The 15896-nt window shown below is 36.4% G+C and overlaps 1 protein-coding gene across 7 annotated transcripts in view; it reads right to left on the bottom strand.

The window, feature by feature from the left end:
- ITSN2 (intersectin 2) overlaps positions 1 to 15896 on the bottom strand; it is an 86359-nt gene that overhangs the window by 34851 nt on the left and 35612 nt on the right. For 6 of the 7 annotated variants that reach the window (XM_074861446.1, XM_074861450.1, XM_074861452.1 and 3 more), the window contains 14 exons: positions 14922 to 15085; positions 13424 to 13621; positions 13041 to 13137; positions 11270 to 11412; positions 9904 to 9967; positions 7963 to 8100; positions 7784 to 7869; positions 6560 to 6822; positions 5698 to 5847; positions 5327 to 5467; positions 4429 to 4516; positions 3634 to 3773; positions 2669 to 2749; positions 776 to 912 (listed from right to left, as the gene is read on the bottom strand). In XM_074861446.1, the coding sequence (XP_074717547.1) occupies positions 776 to 912; positions 2669 to 2749; positions 3634 to 3773; positions 4429 to 4516; positions 5327 to 5467; positions 5698 to 5847; positions 6560 to 6822; positions 7784 to 7869; positions 7963 to 8100; positions 9904 to 9967; positions 11270 to 11412; positions 13041 to 13137; positions 13424 to 13621; positions 14922 to 15085 (1890 nt within the window). The remainder of the gene's footprint in view (positions 1 to 775; positions 913 to 2668; positions 2750 to 3633; positions 3774 to 4428; positions 4517 to 5326; positions 5468 to 5697; positions 5848 to 6559; positions 6823 to 7783; positions 7870 to 7962; positions 8101 to 9903; positions 9968 to 11269; positions 11413 to 13040; positions 13138 to 13423; positions 13622 to 14921; positions 15086 to 15896) is intronic. The other variant, XM_074861449.1, reaches the window with a different exon arrangement.

The following is a 15896-nucleotide window of genomic DNA, read 5'->3' as shown; positions in this document are numbered from 1 at the left end:
GATAGCATTAGGTCTAGAGAGAGGAAAACAGAGTGGCATATTAAGACAGCCAGAATCAAACCCTAGAAACTATGGTTTCTTAATCAGTGGAACAAAAGAAAACAAAATGAGTTGGGAACAAGATCATGAGAAATCAAGAGCTGAGAACAGTAGAAGTGCTTGATACAAGGCTGGGCTGAGCAAAACCAGGACCATATAGTTGAAGGGATGATCCTCTCTGGCATACATTTGAATTTTATCATTGTCTTCCTAAAAGAGGAGCCAAATTTAAAACTCAAAACTTGCTCACTGATCCCGCTTTCAAGATTAACACAGGAATTAAATAGTCAATGCCCTTCCTATTGTCTTAAGTATCAATCTCACAACTGTCTGGATGCACACAATAAAAAAATAGTACCTACTCATAGTCAGAAGTGCCTTTAAGGAAACAGGTCAGATCTTTTGAAGGCCAGCAAAACAAGGCAGAAAATATAACGAATTTTAAGTGTGAGGATTATCTGTTAAAGGAGCTAAAAATCTTATTAGCAAAAGTGACTATTTGGTTTATCTGAATTATAAGCTGTCTTTTCTTAAAAGAAGATAAAAACAGATTGGAAAGAGGAAATTCAAACCATCTTATATCAGTGGTACTCCATATAAAATGCTTTCTCTAAGACAACTCACTAGAATGCATTTTTATTGATCAGACCTCCTGTTTATTACAGTCAGTGTCTTACAAGTCACCACACCATTCTTTTGCTTTAAACTGCAATGCTAATACATTCAGACACAGTACCTTGCAGCCTCATCTTCCAGTCGCTTTTTCTGTGCAAGTTCAGCTCTTCTTTTTTCTACCTCTCTTATTTTGTCCTGTTTGATCCTGTGGAGCTGCTCCAAGGCTAACTGCTGCGTGCTGTAACTTTCTCTCAGGTCCTAATGAGGAAAGACAATGAAGTACATCAAAAGGAAAGCCAATCTTTCAAGAAAAGCATCCAGGCATTTTAATGCTTTGTAAACCAAGTTTTAATACAAATGGACAAAGTAATATTAGGTTATTAATAGTCCTTGGAGGTCACTGTAAAGAAAGTCAAACAAACAGGAGTATCAAAGCAGCGGGGAGGTTTGCAAAGCCTTTGACGTAACTTAGGCTTTCAGAGTCATACACCTGCTGGAAATGGCAAATACAACAGAGGAGAAGGGAAGATATAAAACTGAGTGTTCAAACACAACATTATCTAAGGACACAGGAGGCAATGAGGCATGTTTTAAACAACTGCAAGACACATTTGCTGAGGAGGCAGACTTCAACTGAAAGCCAACAGAATACCATAAACCTGAGAATGCATCCCCTTAGTAGGGTGTTCGCCTTTGTGACGCCGTCTGAATGTTGTCCCATGTTGAAATCAGAAAAACTTCATGAAAATATCAGTAAGCTTACCACTGTGGGAAGCCATAGTCTAAAGACACTCAGACTGTAGTTTTCCTACATTTGTAAACTTCACAATTTTACTCTTTTTTTCTTTCATCCTTCAATTCCTATTCCACCTCCCTCTGATAACAAATTTTTCTACAGCAGAAAATCAGCATGAATCTTTGAGATAATTAAATTTACAGAAGAAAAAAAAAATCAACAATAGAATTACTTCAGATTGTACTTCACTGTGTTATAAAACGTCTGTAAGATGCTACGTTATTATTTCTTAGGAATCCTATTGATACAGACTGAGTAATGCAACAGGTATACCCTGACTTTTCATATCTGATCTCATAAATGCAAATAAAGCAATTAAGAATGATCTATTCCCACTACAATATGCACCTCTACCAATAATCATGTTGCCTAAAAGATACTGTGCAATATATATGAAAAGGGCAAGATAACAAGATTTCTGCATCAATTAAAGTCTCTGTAGCAACAGGCTAAACCAACAATTGACTACTAGTTTTCTCTAAACATATTTCACAGCTGAGAATACTTTTCCTTCTCATTTTGCATAGAAATTGAGGATCACTGTAGAAACAAACTTGCGTTATAAAAACTCTCACATCTTTGATTTAAGGACAGAATAACCCTTATGCAAAATGGAAAGGTCAGTTAAGTAATTCTGATTTTTTTCCTCCTCAAATTATTCTCAAAGTCACATTTCTGACCCCAGCAGACAAAAGCACTGTTGAGGAAAAACAGCAAGTGGGTTTTAGTACTGGGTTAATCTGGAGGTTTAATAGCATTGCGTTTGCCATGTCATATGTCATATTCTGGATATTGATGCTATTTCTAGACTTTTAAACTTGGAAGAGAATTCATATAACCTGACTTACAGCTTAAGGTGCATGGATACAGGCAGAGAACAACAGCTGGAAAAGTGGAAGACACTGTTTCCATCTAAACCAGTATTTTTTTGGTTGATGTTACCTTAACTAAAAGGAAAAATATCTGGGCAAAACAACTTACTGAACACAGTTTAATAAAAAATAAAATGGCTACCAGTATTTTACAGTTTGCATTTCTAAGCAGGTAAGAAAATTTTAAGTCTTTAGAGGATGTAAAAGCTAGCAGAAAAAAAAGAGCCTATTGATTTTGTTTTAAGAAAATGTATTTAATAGAAGTTGTACATCCAAACAGAAAGGGTAAGCAGAGAAAAATTGCGAAATAATTAAAAACCAAAAGAGCTAAAGATTAGAAAATAACCTTAAGTAAGAGGAAGAGGTTGTTGAGACAGCTTAGCAGAGACAAAAGGCACTGAAGAACAGAATCATCCATATTCTCACACTGTAAGATAAGGCAGATAAAAAGCCAATTAATCTTTGCACTGTATTTTGAAAAACATATTTTAGGGAAGAGTAAATGGTGGATTCAGCCACTGAACACAGCAAGCCATGCAAGAAACAAGTAACTAAAAATGCATGTTGTATGTAGCCATTTTTTAAAAAGAAAAGAAACACCTTAAATGTTTACAACTTTTTATTCAGGGTGCAGAGCTCTCACGCTGGCCCAGCATAAATCCATTACATAAGAATAAAGTTCACCTCAGTGCCATGAGGAATAAACTGCTGAATGAAGTTAAGTGGATGCATGTTACCCTGCCTGAGAGCTGCATGCGTTTTCAGGCAAGTGAAGAGTTGCCTCTGAAACAAAAACACCTTCAGGGCCAGTGGTCAATATTTCTTAACTTCTACACAAGTAAGTGGCCTGTGCTTGCTTTCAGCACAATACCTAAGTGTGCTACCAGATCTTGTACAATGTACTACGAAATCCTGTATTTCTTTCAATAAAAGCTAAATTTTCAGTCCACAATTCAAAAATAGTAGCCAATATAACCTCAGTACTGTAAGAACAGAATTTGCAAGGGCCTGGAAAACTTCAATTCTAAATCAAAATGAATTCTAGAAGGCAAAAGTTGAGAGTGAGCAACAGTTGATTCATGCAAAGCAATGATTAGCAAGAGGTTCATATTTTAGTACATTAGCAATAGTTTTAAATGCATTTTTATTGCACTGTTTACTCCAAGACTTTTACTAGTTCTTATTTGACACTGAAAGTTGGGAAAAGCTTTTTAGAGGCCTGGTAGAAGTGTCACCAATCTTTATGACTGCATGAAGAAATAAAGATACTGCTTACCAGTGTAAGACTAAGTATTTAGAGAACAGATGTACCTTAAGCTGACTGTTAAATGCATCCATTTCGGCAAGTTTAGAAGCAGTTTCTTTCTCAAGGGCATCTAGTTGTTCCTTAAGTCTTTGGCATAATTCTTCCTTTTCTAGGGACTTTTTGTGAATTGAACTGATTCCTGTACCTGCATGAGGAAAGACAAGCAATTTTATAAGGATTTCTCTTTTCACTAAACGTTTTATTTTTTTCCTAATACGTACAGAGTCCCAACTTCTTTCCTCACAAAAATTCCTTGATTTACCTTTCTATTCATATACAACACAAAGTGAGACACACAGGCATTACAGGTAATACATACAGAATAATTTCCACGTAATACATACAGAATAATTTCCACGTAATACATACAGAATAATTTCCACGTAATACATACAGAATAATTTCCAAGTTGTTTTTTTAATATCAGAACAATTCATAGCAGACTTCTCTAGATAGAGACTTCTAGTATGATTTGATGTAAAGATCAGTGTAAATTTTACATAAATGAACTCTGTTGAGTTTACACTACCAAAAAAAGACAAGGTGCAATAATATCTGTGGGCTGTATAGTCTGTATAAAGTTTCAAGCAAAATCTGTGCTTTCTCACAAAAATGTGTTTGTTTGCCCCTTATTTAGAACATGAATGAAATAACTAAATGCAGATTAAACAATGCTAAAATGGCACTAACTGAAAAGATATAAAAGTGACGGTGCAATTAACACCTCTGCATTCTCTAGCCTTTTTTACAAGTGATGGAAAGCTAGCAAAGCAAACAGAAGAACATTTGCAAGTACTTACTCTGAGTGTTTTCAAGTTGAGCGTTTTTAATTCTTTCACTTAACAATTGCTTTTCAGGAACTAAATAAATTAGTTTATTCTGATACTCCTGTGGATATTGAAGAGAACATAACAAATTTTTAGTATTGTTTATAAATCAGTAAGTAAAAATGGGTGAATTTTCAAACGTTAACTTCAATTCATGTTAATGAAATGTGGATGTAAGTTATCATTATGGGGTAGAGGAAAGAATGACTTCTATACTCTCAACATAAATACTATTAAAATTGAATGCTTTTTGACCCAGAAAACATTAACACGGCTGGAAAAAAAAAAATAGCAGACATGCTAGAAGTGTAAATAATATCATGAGAACATTTAAGTTGACTACCCCAAGCCTAACGTAAAACAGTAACTCTGTGACACACAGCAACATGAGAAGCTTCCCTGACATGCAGGAGCATTACATAAAAATATAGTAGAGGATGATTTATGGTCGTCAACCGAGTTGAAATAATTCATGTTTTGCTATTCAGAGAGAGAAAAAAAGAAAAAAGAGCAGCAAGGTAATTCAGCCCAAAGACCAACTTGCTCTGCATACAGGAAAACATTCCTCATAAAAATTTGAGTCTGGAGCCATAAAAGAATTCATAATTAAAGAGAAGTCACTATTACCGGTTCACAAAAGAACAGCTGAGGTTTTGACAACTGTCCTCATTTAACTACCAGCCTGTTGTAGTATGTGTAATCATTTCTTTAACACTAACAAAACTAAAATGCTCTGCAACGCTGACGGCCTTGCCGGTTTCCCCTCTCCACTATGATCTATTCCTCCCTATGGGATGCATTATCAACAGCATTACAGAAACACAGAACAGGAAGAAAAAGAAAACTACAAGCTAAACAAAAAGTTACATACCTGAAGCTGTTGTTGTAGTTGCTTGACTTCCATGATTCCTTGGTCATATTTCTTATCAAGAGCCTCCAGTTCAGTTTTTCGAATTTGCTTTTTGCTTCGAATATCTTGCAATCTGCTTGAGATTTGCTGATGTTTGTCCGTCTAGAAAGAAACCAAAGACAAATGATACCACATATGGCAAAAATCGCTTGTCCACTAAGCCTATGAGCAGATTAGTTCATGATCAATTCTTTAAAACAATGCAAAATATTTGCTTTAGATTCCTCATCCAAAACAGAGTGAAACTCCCAGTGGGGCATTAATATAGATTCCAAGATTTGTATACTTTAAAATATTGTATTTCAAGATGCGTAGCGAACTTTCTGTCTTACCAGGGCTTCTAATTCAAGATTAAGGCTCTTCTTTTTAGAGGTCAACTTGACAATTTCTTCTTGTTCCCTGTTACGTTGATTAAGAAGTTCTTGGCGACGAATTCTCTCCCATTCCAATCGTCGCTGGCGCTCAAGTTCTTGCTTTGCTGCCTGCAGAGAAGTTACATTACCTTAAATTACAATGGAGATGCATAACTCAGAGACCATGATTTAATATAATGTACTCTATTTCTAGATAGCGTAACAGCAACACAACATATTTTCTTTTGTAAAAAGTACTCTTATATACTTCAGCATCAAAGAATGGAGGAAGTGATCCTATAAGATTCTTCATGCCATGCTCCTAACTCTGGATGAAGAAAAGCTACATAATTCAGAGAGAAATTCTGTTTAGCTTGGAATACTGCCCATAAATGAGCACATTGACAGATATTACTCATAACCGCCTTCTGAGTATTTCCTAGAACTACATAAAATATGCAAGTCTTATGCATGCGCTGAAACACCAAATAGAAGCAAATTTGTCTCAAGTTCAACTGTCAAAATATTATCAATTATGAATTCAGTACAGTCTTGTTTGGCATAGAGATTTTTGCGTAAATCCAAAAAATCTGTCCAAGAAAATCTCATCTGACCTATGAAGTATCTGAAAATCTTCAGCCTATACCAACACTTCATTAACTTATAACAGACACAATGTTTTCAGACAGAAATGATAACCTCTCTGCAAGACAACCTGCCAATGGCCGTGTGAGGAGACAGAACCAAAGCCAGCATTCAAATCCTGAATGCTCTGTCAAGTGGATACTGTATGCATGTACATATTCCTTAAAACATTAAAAAATAATTTCAAGAAAACAACCTCCCGCCTTTCTATTTCTTTTCTCCTTTCTTCTTCCCTTTGTCTTTCCAACTCTCGTTGTCTCTCCAGCTGCCTTTCCATTTCAAGTTGTTTCTTCCGTTCCTGCTCCTGACGTTCCCTCTCTCTTCGCTCTTGTTCTTCTCTTTCTTTCTGAGCCTTACGTTCAGCCTCCCTCTGCTGCTGCTCCAACAGGACCTGACGGCGTTTTTCCAGCTCCATATTTCCCCTCTCATAGTTGGCTTTTCTTTTGTCCTCAAATGTCACTAAAATAAGGAAAGGTAGTTATTTCTGTCCTGTGCAAAACACTGCTCTCAAACAAGTACCTCAGTTATGCCACTAAAGATAGATACTTTCTTTTTGGCAAGCTTGGGTTGTTGGGTCATGGATGATATAAGCATCTTGCATTTGTTGAAGTATTATTTTTCTTTTCAAAAATACCTAATTTTTCCTAAGTCTATTCCAACTGCAAAAAAAAAAAAAAAAGCTGTAGTTTAAAACCGCCCACAAAAATGACTTTAATTTTATAGGAAACATAAAAGAACAGGTTTTATAACCTAGGAGACTATCTTCTGTTTAAAAGTTTTTCTACCATGCAAGAAACATTAACACAGAGAAGGAGCTTAATTTTTAAGGGTGTTCCCTGTGAGAGCTCCTGAAGTTAAAAACAGCAGAAAACAAAACTCAATTACTGCAGTATAGGATAAAAAGAGATACAAAAGAATGGTTTGGGCTCCCAGCAATCACCCTTCCAAGAGACAAGTCATTTCTTGCAATGCACATGTAAGAGACCTTTGCTGGTAGCATCAGGGAGTCAATAGTAGAATCTATGTTATATGCAAAAAATTGCAGCTAGTTTTCAGAGAATAAAACTACCCTGGAAGCCCTCGCTTTCAAAATGTCCAGAACAAAGTAATGCCAGGAACTTTCAACTGAAAAAAAATTTACAACAGCATGGCAGTATTTGGCCATGAAGGATTTCTTTTCCAAAATACATTATTCATCAGCACACTTTTCCTTTCCTACAACTAAAAATAGCTCCTATTTCTGCCTTCTCAATTCTATTAGATGTAATAGGCTGACCACATCCACTTAACAACCTTCCTACCATCCAAGTTAAAAGGAATCTAGCTCCTGAAATGAAGCTCCCTAGGGATTTGATGATGTCTTCCACTTTCTAAAGGTTTCAGTGCCCTTCAAACATTAAGAATGTGAACCCTATTTTACCTGGCTGTTTTTTCTGTGGCTCCTCCTCTTGCACAGGCTGATAAGATGGCAGAGTTCCGTTTATACTTTCAGTATATTTTCCACTCCTGGAGAGAAAAAAAAACTACACTGTTGTTAGGGAAATAACACATTAATTTTCTTTGAAAATAGGTTATGTTTCACTGCTCTCAGTGATATACCTGAAAGAAGGTGGTACCAGTTCAAGAGGCAGAGTTAGTGGCAGAGGTTGTCCGGCTTTGGCCATATCAGTTAGGTGCATGGCTAACACAAACTCATCAGCTTTCAGCTGTCCATCTCCATCAATATCAGCTAAAGACCTGCACAGTGTTAACAGCAATAAGAATTAGAACCAACCATCACAATCACTCACAAATGAAACAATTCACTGTAAAAATAATTTTTAAAATAGAGAATTCCTGTGAAATGTCTGGTAAAAATAATTACTATTAATAACATGAATAGCTGATGGAGATATTGTTTTGTTTAATAATGTATTGCTATTCAGATGTTTTCATAAAATACAGCAAAAAGGATAGGAAAGGTTAAGAGAGATCTCTTTGATTTATTGCATCTCCAAGAGAAGAGCTGGGAAGAGAATCCAGGACTGTTCTTAATCAGTTCAAAATGCTAGAAACCACTTTTTCAAAGTTATTTTTTAAAACAAAAGAAAATATTATATAAAATTACATCGAATTCTACAACAGGGACATTTTTTTCCCTATGTCTCCCTGACAGTGCAGGGAAGACATGAGCTGCCCCAGAGTACCTTGCAATGGATAGGAAAAGGATCACCTACTCCCTGTAAGGAGAAGACAAAGCACACAATCATATCATTAGCCTACAAAATGCTTCCCACACAACTGGGGCGGGTGAGGAGGGGTGGGTGGGAAACCAGTGAAATGTTTCCAGAGATGCAGGCAAGAAAGCAGGAACCTTTCTCAAAGAACTATCTATGTAGATACAATTACAGGACTGTGTCCTTAGACTGCGCTTAAGTGAAATGCTTAATAAAATAACTGCTTGTTAAAAAAAACCTACTAAAACCAAAAAGGAAACAACACCACCAAAAAAAACGATCAAACGCACACACACCCCACAGTGAAAAACAAAATCAGGAGATGATGAAACAAGATTTTTATTATGTTCACAGACCAGCACTATTCACACATAACAGTACCATTATTTAAGTAATTACCATGAACACAGTACCCTGGTAGAAATACTGGTAATTCCTTACTTTGGGCAAAACTGAAATTTGGGCTGTTAATCTTCTACATGGGTACGCAGACTTCCTTGCATTGGCTACTGTTATCTTCAGGCTAGGCACCCAGGAGGAAAACAGCCAGTAATTTTATGTAATGCTTTTTCCCCGTACTCCAGAGTGGAGGACTACAACCCAACACTCTCTTTTTTACCTTCACAGCATGCAACCAAGCAAGTTGAACAAATATAAGGAATGTTTCAGCTTGCTGCTGCTAAGACAAACAAATGACTGCTCTGGGATAAAGATGAAGAAGAAAGGGAACTCAGAAAGGGATGTAAAGCACCAAGCTATTGTGAATTCTGCTGGGCCAGTACATTTTATGTATAACATTCAAGTTATGTCTGAAGGCGTAATCCAAACTACCATATCTAGAAGGGCAGATTATTCAAGACTTCAGACATCTGTAACCATTTCCATCACCACAGTAAAGGCGAGTCTTAACAAATGTGTAATACGCATCTATCTTTATGGGAACTGCAGTAAACTCTAAAAATCTAAAGGGTTACTTCATTTTTAATATTTCTCCATGTTTTAAAACTAACAAGCTTGATTTCAGAATTCTACTTTTAAAATGAACAAACCCTCGTCTCATCTAAACTAGTGCATCACTGAATCAGAAACTGAAATTAATAGCTGTACTATTATATGGACTTAAACAAAGAGTGAAAAAAATTAATTATATTACATCAAAGTGTCTTTTGAAAATGTACTAATGAACAAACTAGTTTAAGAAGTAGCTTAGTTTCAGTTTATGATTGTAGATCTATGGTGTCCCTTCCTAATTTTTTGCTAAAGACAATGTTTCCTCTATTAACACCATAAATGCACTGAATTCATAATCAGTAACTAAACTTACCAAATAGTAGCCAGCTGAGTCTGTGAAAGGTTTGATTGCAGAAGGGCATTCCTTGCTTGAAATCCTTAGTGAAAGTGCAAAAGATAAATAAAAATAAATTATTTGAACAAAGATTCACATGTAGCAAAAAAATGGGTCACGAACTAGGGCATGTTTATTTTTAATATTAATCTAATCCATTTTCATCAGTGGCTGACAGTTGGCTTTACTTCCAGGCTTAACAACAGGCATTACAACCTGGACACAATCAAGATGTAAGTATTCTTGTGTCCTTTTTTTCATTCAGAGCACCTAACAGAAAGACTGACATGAAAAAGGGGTATTTATGGTAATCCCCACAGATGTTACAAAAGCCCAGCTGACTGTCTACCTAAAGCTTGAACTAGCATGCTGGAAAGCTGTCAGCTTTCCTTTTGATAACACAGAACTATATACCTTTCTAGGCAGGTCGATGAAACCTTCAGCCCAAAATCTGCTGAAGAAGATAAAAAGCACTGAGCTCCTTTCTCGAAAGAGAGAATTGTCCTCCTTTTTTGTGGGCTATGAAGCTGAGGCAGAGGCTTGATAAGTGCTTATTCAAAATGGGAAATGTAGTCAGCTACAGACACACATGTTGACTTCACATCATCTGTTTGGCCAGCGTTCTGCTCACTGTGTTATAGTGAGTAATCCAGTTTTATAAGAACTTTCATAAAACTCTACTCTTGTATTAACTTTGCGTGAAGTCTTTTGAAACCACCATAATGCCATGGCACAGCACCAATGTCACTAAGTCAACAAGGAATTACTCCCTTAAATTCCTTTTGAAAAATTCCAATCAATGGCTGCAGTACTGCAGTGTCTTTCCCAAACTGAATTCTTTGAAAAGATAAAGCCCAAATATCTAAGCAATTACTAACACACATGCATAGCAGCACATGGCAGAAAAATGATGAGATGTCCCCCATTTTACAAAGTCCTAAGAAAGAGTCTCAGACCAAAGACTGATGCTAGAGAAATGACTGCTGACTTTATGGAGCTAACTTCCCCGGCCTTATGGTTCTCAGGTTCTTCTAGTTAGATCCCACCACTGCCACTTTTATCTTCCCCCCCCAGTCTACCTGGGGAGACTGCTATCTCCTCAGACCCCTCCAGGTCTAAACACAGACCCCAAGCCAATCAACTGATGGCTATTTCCATTTCTTGGCTGACTAGAACCAATAGCTGAAACCCACTCTCTCCTGCATAAGCCTGAATGTCAACAATTTCAGCTTTTATTTCATATGGCAGTCAAATCCCAAGCCGGGATTCCATCCCTCAGCCTGCAACATTCCAGAGGCAGAAAACACTGCTGGTTCTCCCCCTCCATATCAAATGCCATACTCACCTGATAAATATCCACTCATACTTTTATCAAGACTGTTAAATTTCTGTCTGTATTTTAATCTGGAGGCCTGAGGAACTGCCCAGTCTGAGGACGCAATCTTTGGTGAATTCCCAACTAGTGAAGCACTAGAGGAAGAATTTGAACTGTAATACAATTTAAAAAAAAAAAAAAAAAGAAAGAAAGAACTCTAAGTCACTAAGAAAGAACTCTAAGTTTAATAAACAGGCATTGGAACACAAGATATGTAACATTTTCTGGCAACATGAAACAACTTCCACAAAGTTTTACCTCTGCTAATTTGCTATAAATATTTTCATCACTAATACGGAATTTTACTGCGAAAGTAGGGACACGTATCTAAAAACTAAATCTTGAATTCAAGATCTTGTTCCCTTGGTATCACAGGCACTTATGCCACATAATTCATCGGTCCACCACTGCAAAATAATACTACAGGAAACCACAGGAAAACATCTCAACTTTCACAAGAATGTTTACAAGGGCTGTGAAGCACTGGGTGGATGCCTAAGTAACTTTAAGACGTATGCAAATGAATAACCATGAACATAAAAAATTATCCGATAAACTCACAACCAAAACCAGCTTCCAAAGGTGCTAAAGCCATTATATTCCACCTCTACCTATTCTTTTTATTAGTGACAATGACAGGCTGAATGGAGTTTTTCCAGCTCATTGTTTCTGCAGAATAGCACTTGATAGAGTGTTTAGTTATACCTATAAAACTTCTACCTGCAACTCCCAGCATTTTCACAGTGTCTCATCTTTGAACACCACACAAAACCAGGTGCATCCAGCCCGCCTTGTTTAAGGTAATCCCCTACTCTGTCAAGTAAAAAACTATTTGCAGTGTTATCAGAGGCAACAAAGTAAAGAACGCTGATATAAACAAAGCCTTTCGGGCATGATGCTGGATAGACTTTCTTTGCATGGAGTTAGATGACATGATGGTGAAAATGCTGTCACAGTAACACTGAAGAATAGCTACTTTGCAATGCTGGAACATCAGCAAAAGAATGCTTTCCAGTTTAAAAAAAAAAAAAATTGTTACAGGCACACACCACGCCTACAATAATCTTATTGAACATCTGCTAGCATCAGGTGTCTGTAGGAGGAGCCCAAAGTTAGACATGCGTTCATCCTACATGCCTTGTATTAACAGTAGAGAGGTGCAAGCACTTCTCATTCACCTTCTGGAACTGATCTGGGGCTCAGATGCCCTCTGGATTGTCTTTTGGGAGACTGTTCCCTGGATGACCAATTGCATAGGTAAGCCTAGTCCCTCACTTCATCTACAGCAAAGCTTTAAAATCAGCGAAACAGAGCAGCTGATTACAAAGACTCACAATCTTCTATTATTCATAAAACAAATTTGCACATAAATATTTATAACACACTGTTCTTACATGCCTGCTAATTACATGGTGTCCTCTATAATGAATGAGCACATCAATCCATAAACATTGCTTTTATATCCACTTGGTAAGTTTTACTTCTGTTTACTAATGAGGTGCATTCCCTTCTTTTTGGCAACACTTTCTCTCATTTGAACTCCTCACCTACTTGGGATAGTTTTGTCAGATTTACTGAAAATATTACTTATTGTGCATATCAAACCAATCTATTTTCAGACTTCATAAGTCATATTCAATAGACTAATTTTTAATGAATGTATTTTGAAAATAGAAATGCTGCATAAGTTTTGGAAGGCATAATACTCAAGTTTAAGATATAACCAACTTAACTTTCATACCTGCTAGATCCTAAATCAATTAGTGACTGTGCCTTCTGTATACTAGTACCACCAAACCCTCCTGCCATGGGACCTAAAGAACCAGTATGAGGCAGCGCTGCAACAAACAAACAAAAAACAAAACAAAAAAAATGTAAAGTAACCCGGTAGAAGGTAATGCTTTGTAATAAACAGTCAAGACTTTGACAGAAGAAAAGCTAATCAGTGCCTTGTTGTTACGATTAATCAGTTAGAAACAACTTGACAAATGTGAACTTTGGAAAAAATATATTTTTTTTATTTTTTAAGTCGCATGCAAGTAGTAACATTCCTGTCTGAAATTAGTCATAGAAAAAATAAGATTCATAGTTCTGAAAGTGAGTACTGGACTGTACTGTACTTACTTGAAGAGAAAGGTATGGACAAAGGCTGCAGAATGCTGGATGTTCCATTTGGCAACGAGGAGGTACTGACAGAAGGCACCAGGGGAGCAGAGATAACCAAAGGAGGGATGGAAGTCATGGAGGTCAGAGACATGGGAGCTAATGGTGTGATCGTAGACATAGACGTTGGCATGGACAGATTTGGCATACTACCCATTCCTAGAGCAAAATCCAACAATTCATGATTTAATACTGCAGAGGGTCCAGCAAGAAATTGGCTTCAATATGCTAGGCAGAAACTACACAAAGCAACCTGTGTCCAGAGATACAATGAGCTAAAACAGATGCTTGTGTATAATATTTACTTTTTCTCTAAAGTTTAGACAAGACAGCTCACAGAGGAAATATACTGAAGAACATGAATTAAAAGAACAGAAGATCCTTACAAGCAATTAATTCTCAAGGTAGATTTAGCTAGCATTTCACAAAAGAGTAAGATCTAGTTTTCTATAATTGCAGCCATAACTAGTTCTTCAACAAGCCTTTCCACGTCTGGCCCCTGAGAGAAAATTACAATGCAACTCAAGAGTTGTGGCAATCTTCTACAGGGAAAAGCTCATACTGTTTCTGAACTAAGTCTCTTCCAAGCACCAGCCTTGGAAGACTCTGTATGGGTGAGAAGTCCATACTTAGGGACCATGCCTAGCAAATGGTTTCTTTAAGGCAGTTGACTGAAGCGAATAAGGGCACTTGAATTACTGGCTGAATCTTGTGTAAGACAACAGTATGCAGATGCTGTGATGGAAGATTAGTAGGAAGTAATCATATGCCAACCACAGCTATCTATACATGCATGCACTTGTATACAAACACACAAAGTTTACCGATGGGCAGATATTTAAAATCATGTATGTAATTAATATATGCATACACTTAATTTCAGCATATAAGTATGTACTAATTTTGTAATCCAGCTGAAGTCATGCATATTTTGTTCTACAAAAGAACAGAATAACACGCATGCACTGAATCCCAAAACACCATCAGGAGAAAAAAAAAAAGTTAAAATAATTATACTCAATTGATCATATAACCAAAATAGACAATCTGACTGATACTGAAAAAAAGTATTAAAAGAAGTGTTCTACCAAAACTTTGACCTTCACTAAGTTTAACTTTAAAAACCCCGAGTATAAATAGGTGAATGAGTAGGAGGGAGACAAAAAAAACCTTCAGTACAAGATGACAGCCTACAAGTCAGATGGCAAATGTGAATGGCCTTCTTGAACCTCATGTCAAAACTCAACAGAAGGTTTTTCTTTATTATTAAATGTCTTCAAAGAATGAAATTATCAAAAGTGTCAAGAAAGTGACTTTGTGAATTTCCTAAATCAGAATATCCTTGGGGTTTTTTTACTGATTCACTCAACTGTTGTGGTCAGATTAATGCTTATATTTGGCTGCAATTAACTTTGTTTTTTTACCTCTGAACACTAAGTAATTATATATTCATAAGTACCAAAGCGAGCTGACATTAGCGGTGAAAATACTGGAGTTTGTTTCATGACAGGAGGGAGAACTGCAGGCAAGTGCTGTCCTTGCAATTTCAGCTTGATGAGTTTCATGGCTATAGAGAACTCCTGTTGATCCATTTTTCCATCCTTGTTTAGGTCTGATAGTGTCCTTAAAAATAAAATAAATTTAAATTTAACACACCCACAAGGAAGAAATGTAAAGTTAACTCTTTCACTTAATGAGAAGCTTTTCTATCAAATTTATTTACTGCTTTTGTACAATAAACCAACAAACTTATTGCAACCATTTTTTACAACAGTCAAACCCTCAGCAGTTTACAGATCTTAATTTTTCTAGTTTGCCAATCTACAGGTATTGAAGGTCAACCTGGACTTCCAAACATAATGTTCATCTAGCTGTATTAAGTCACTTGGCAGCCTTCTGCAGAGTTCAGTTTTAAAGTTGCTGTATATTAAATACTTAACACCTGAGAAAGTAGGAAGACACTCAGAAAAGCAGTAGTCTCCTGCTCAGTGGATTGTTGCTACAGATACACCTCTTCTATGCTTCTTTCTATGCTACTAGCCAGACTAATTATTTTAAATTAATGCCTGGTAACGTAAGGAATTAATGCAAGAATCTGAAATGGGAGGATGCAAAAATCTGCTGAAGGCACTATATACCACTATGAAAAACTGAATTAATTCACAGCAGTGGTTTTTTTAAGCCTGATATCCACACTGTCTTCCTTTGACACTTTTCCAAATAAATACAACAAGAAATACATGCAACTGTGCGTACACAGACAGACAAAATTTCTGGTCAGACAGAAAATATGAAATCTTATTAATACTTAAATATGTGAGGAGCAGGCACAGGAATGTAAATAAAATAGGAGAAAAACAAATCAGACTTAATATTAAACTACATTTTCCCTTTCATTCTGTTATTACTCAGTATAAAACCCCAAGGCCCTACA

This window comes from Strix uralensis, chromosome 3 (genome assembly GCF_047716275.1).
Source record: "Strix uralensis isolate ZFMK-TIS-50842 chromosome 3, bStrUra1, whole genome shotgun sequence".
NCBI classification, from domain to species: domain Eukaryota; kingdom Metazoa; phylum Chordata; class Aves; order Strigiformes; family Strigidae; genus Strix; species Strix uralensis.
This window is presented reverse-complemented; position numbering and strand designations above follow the sequence as displayed.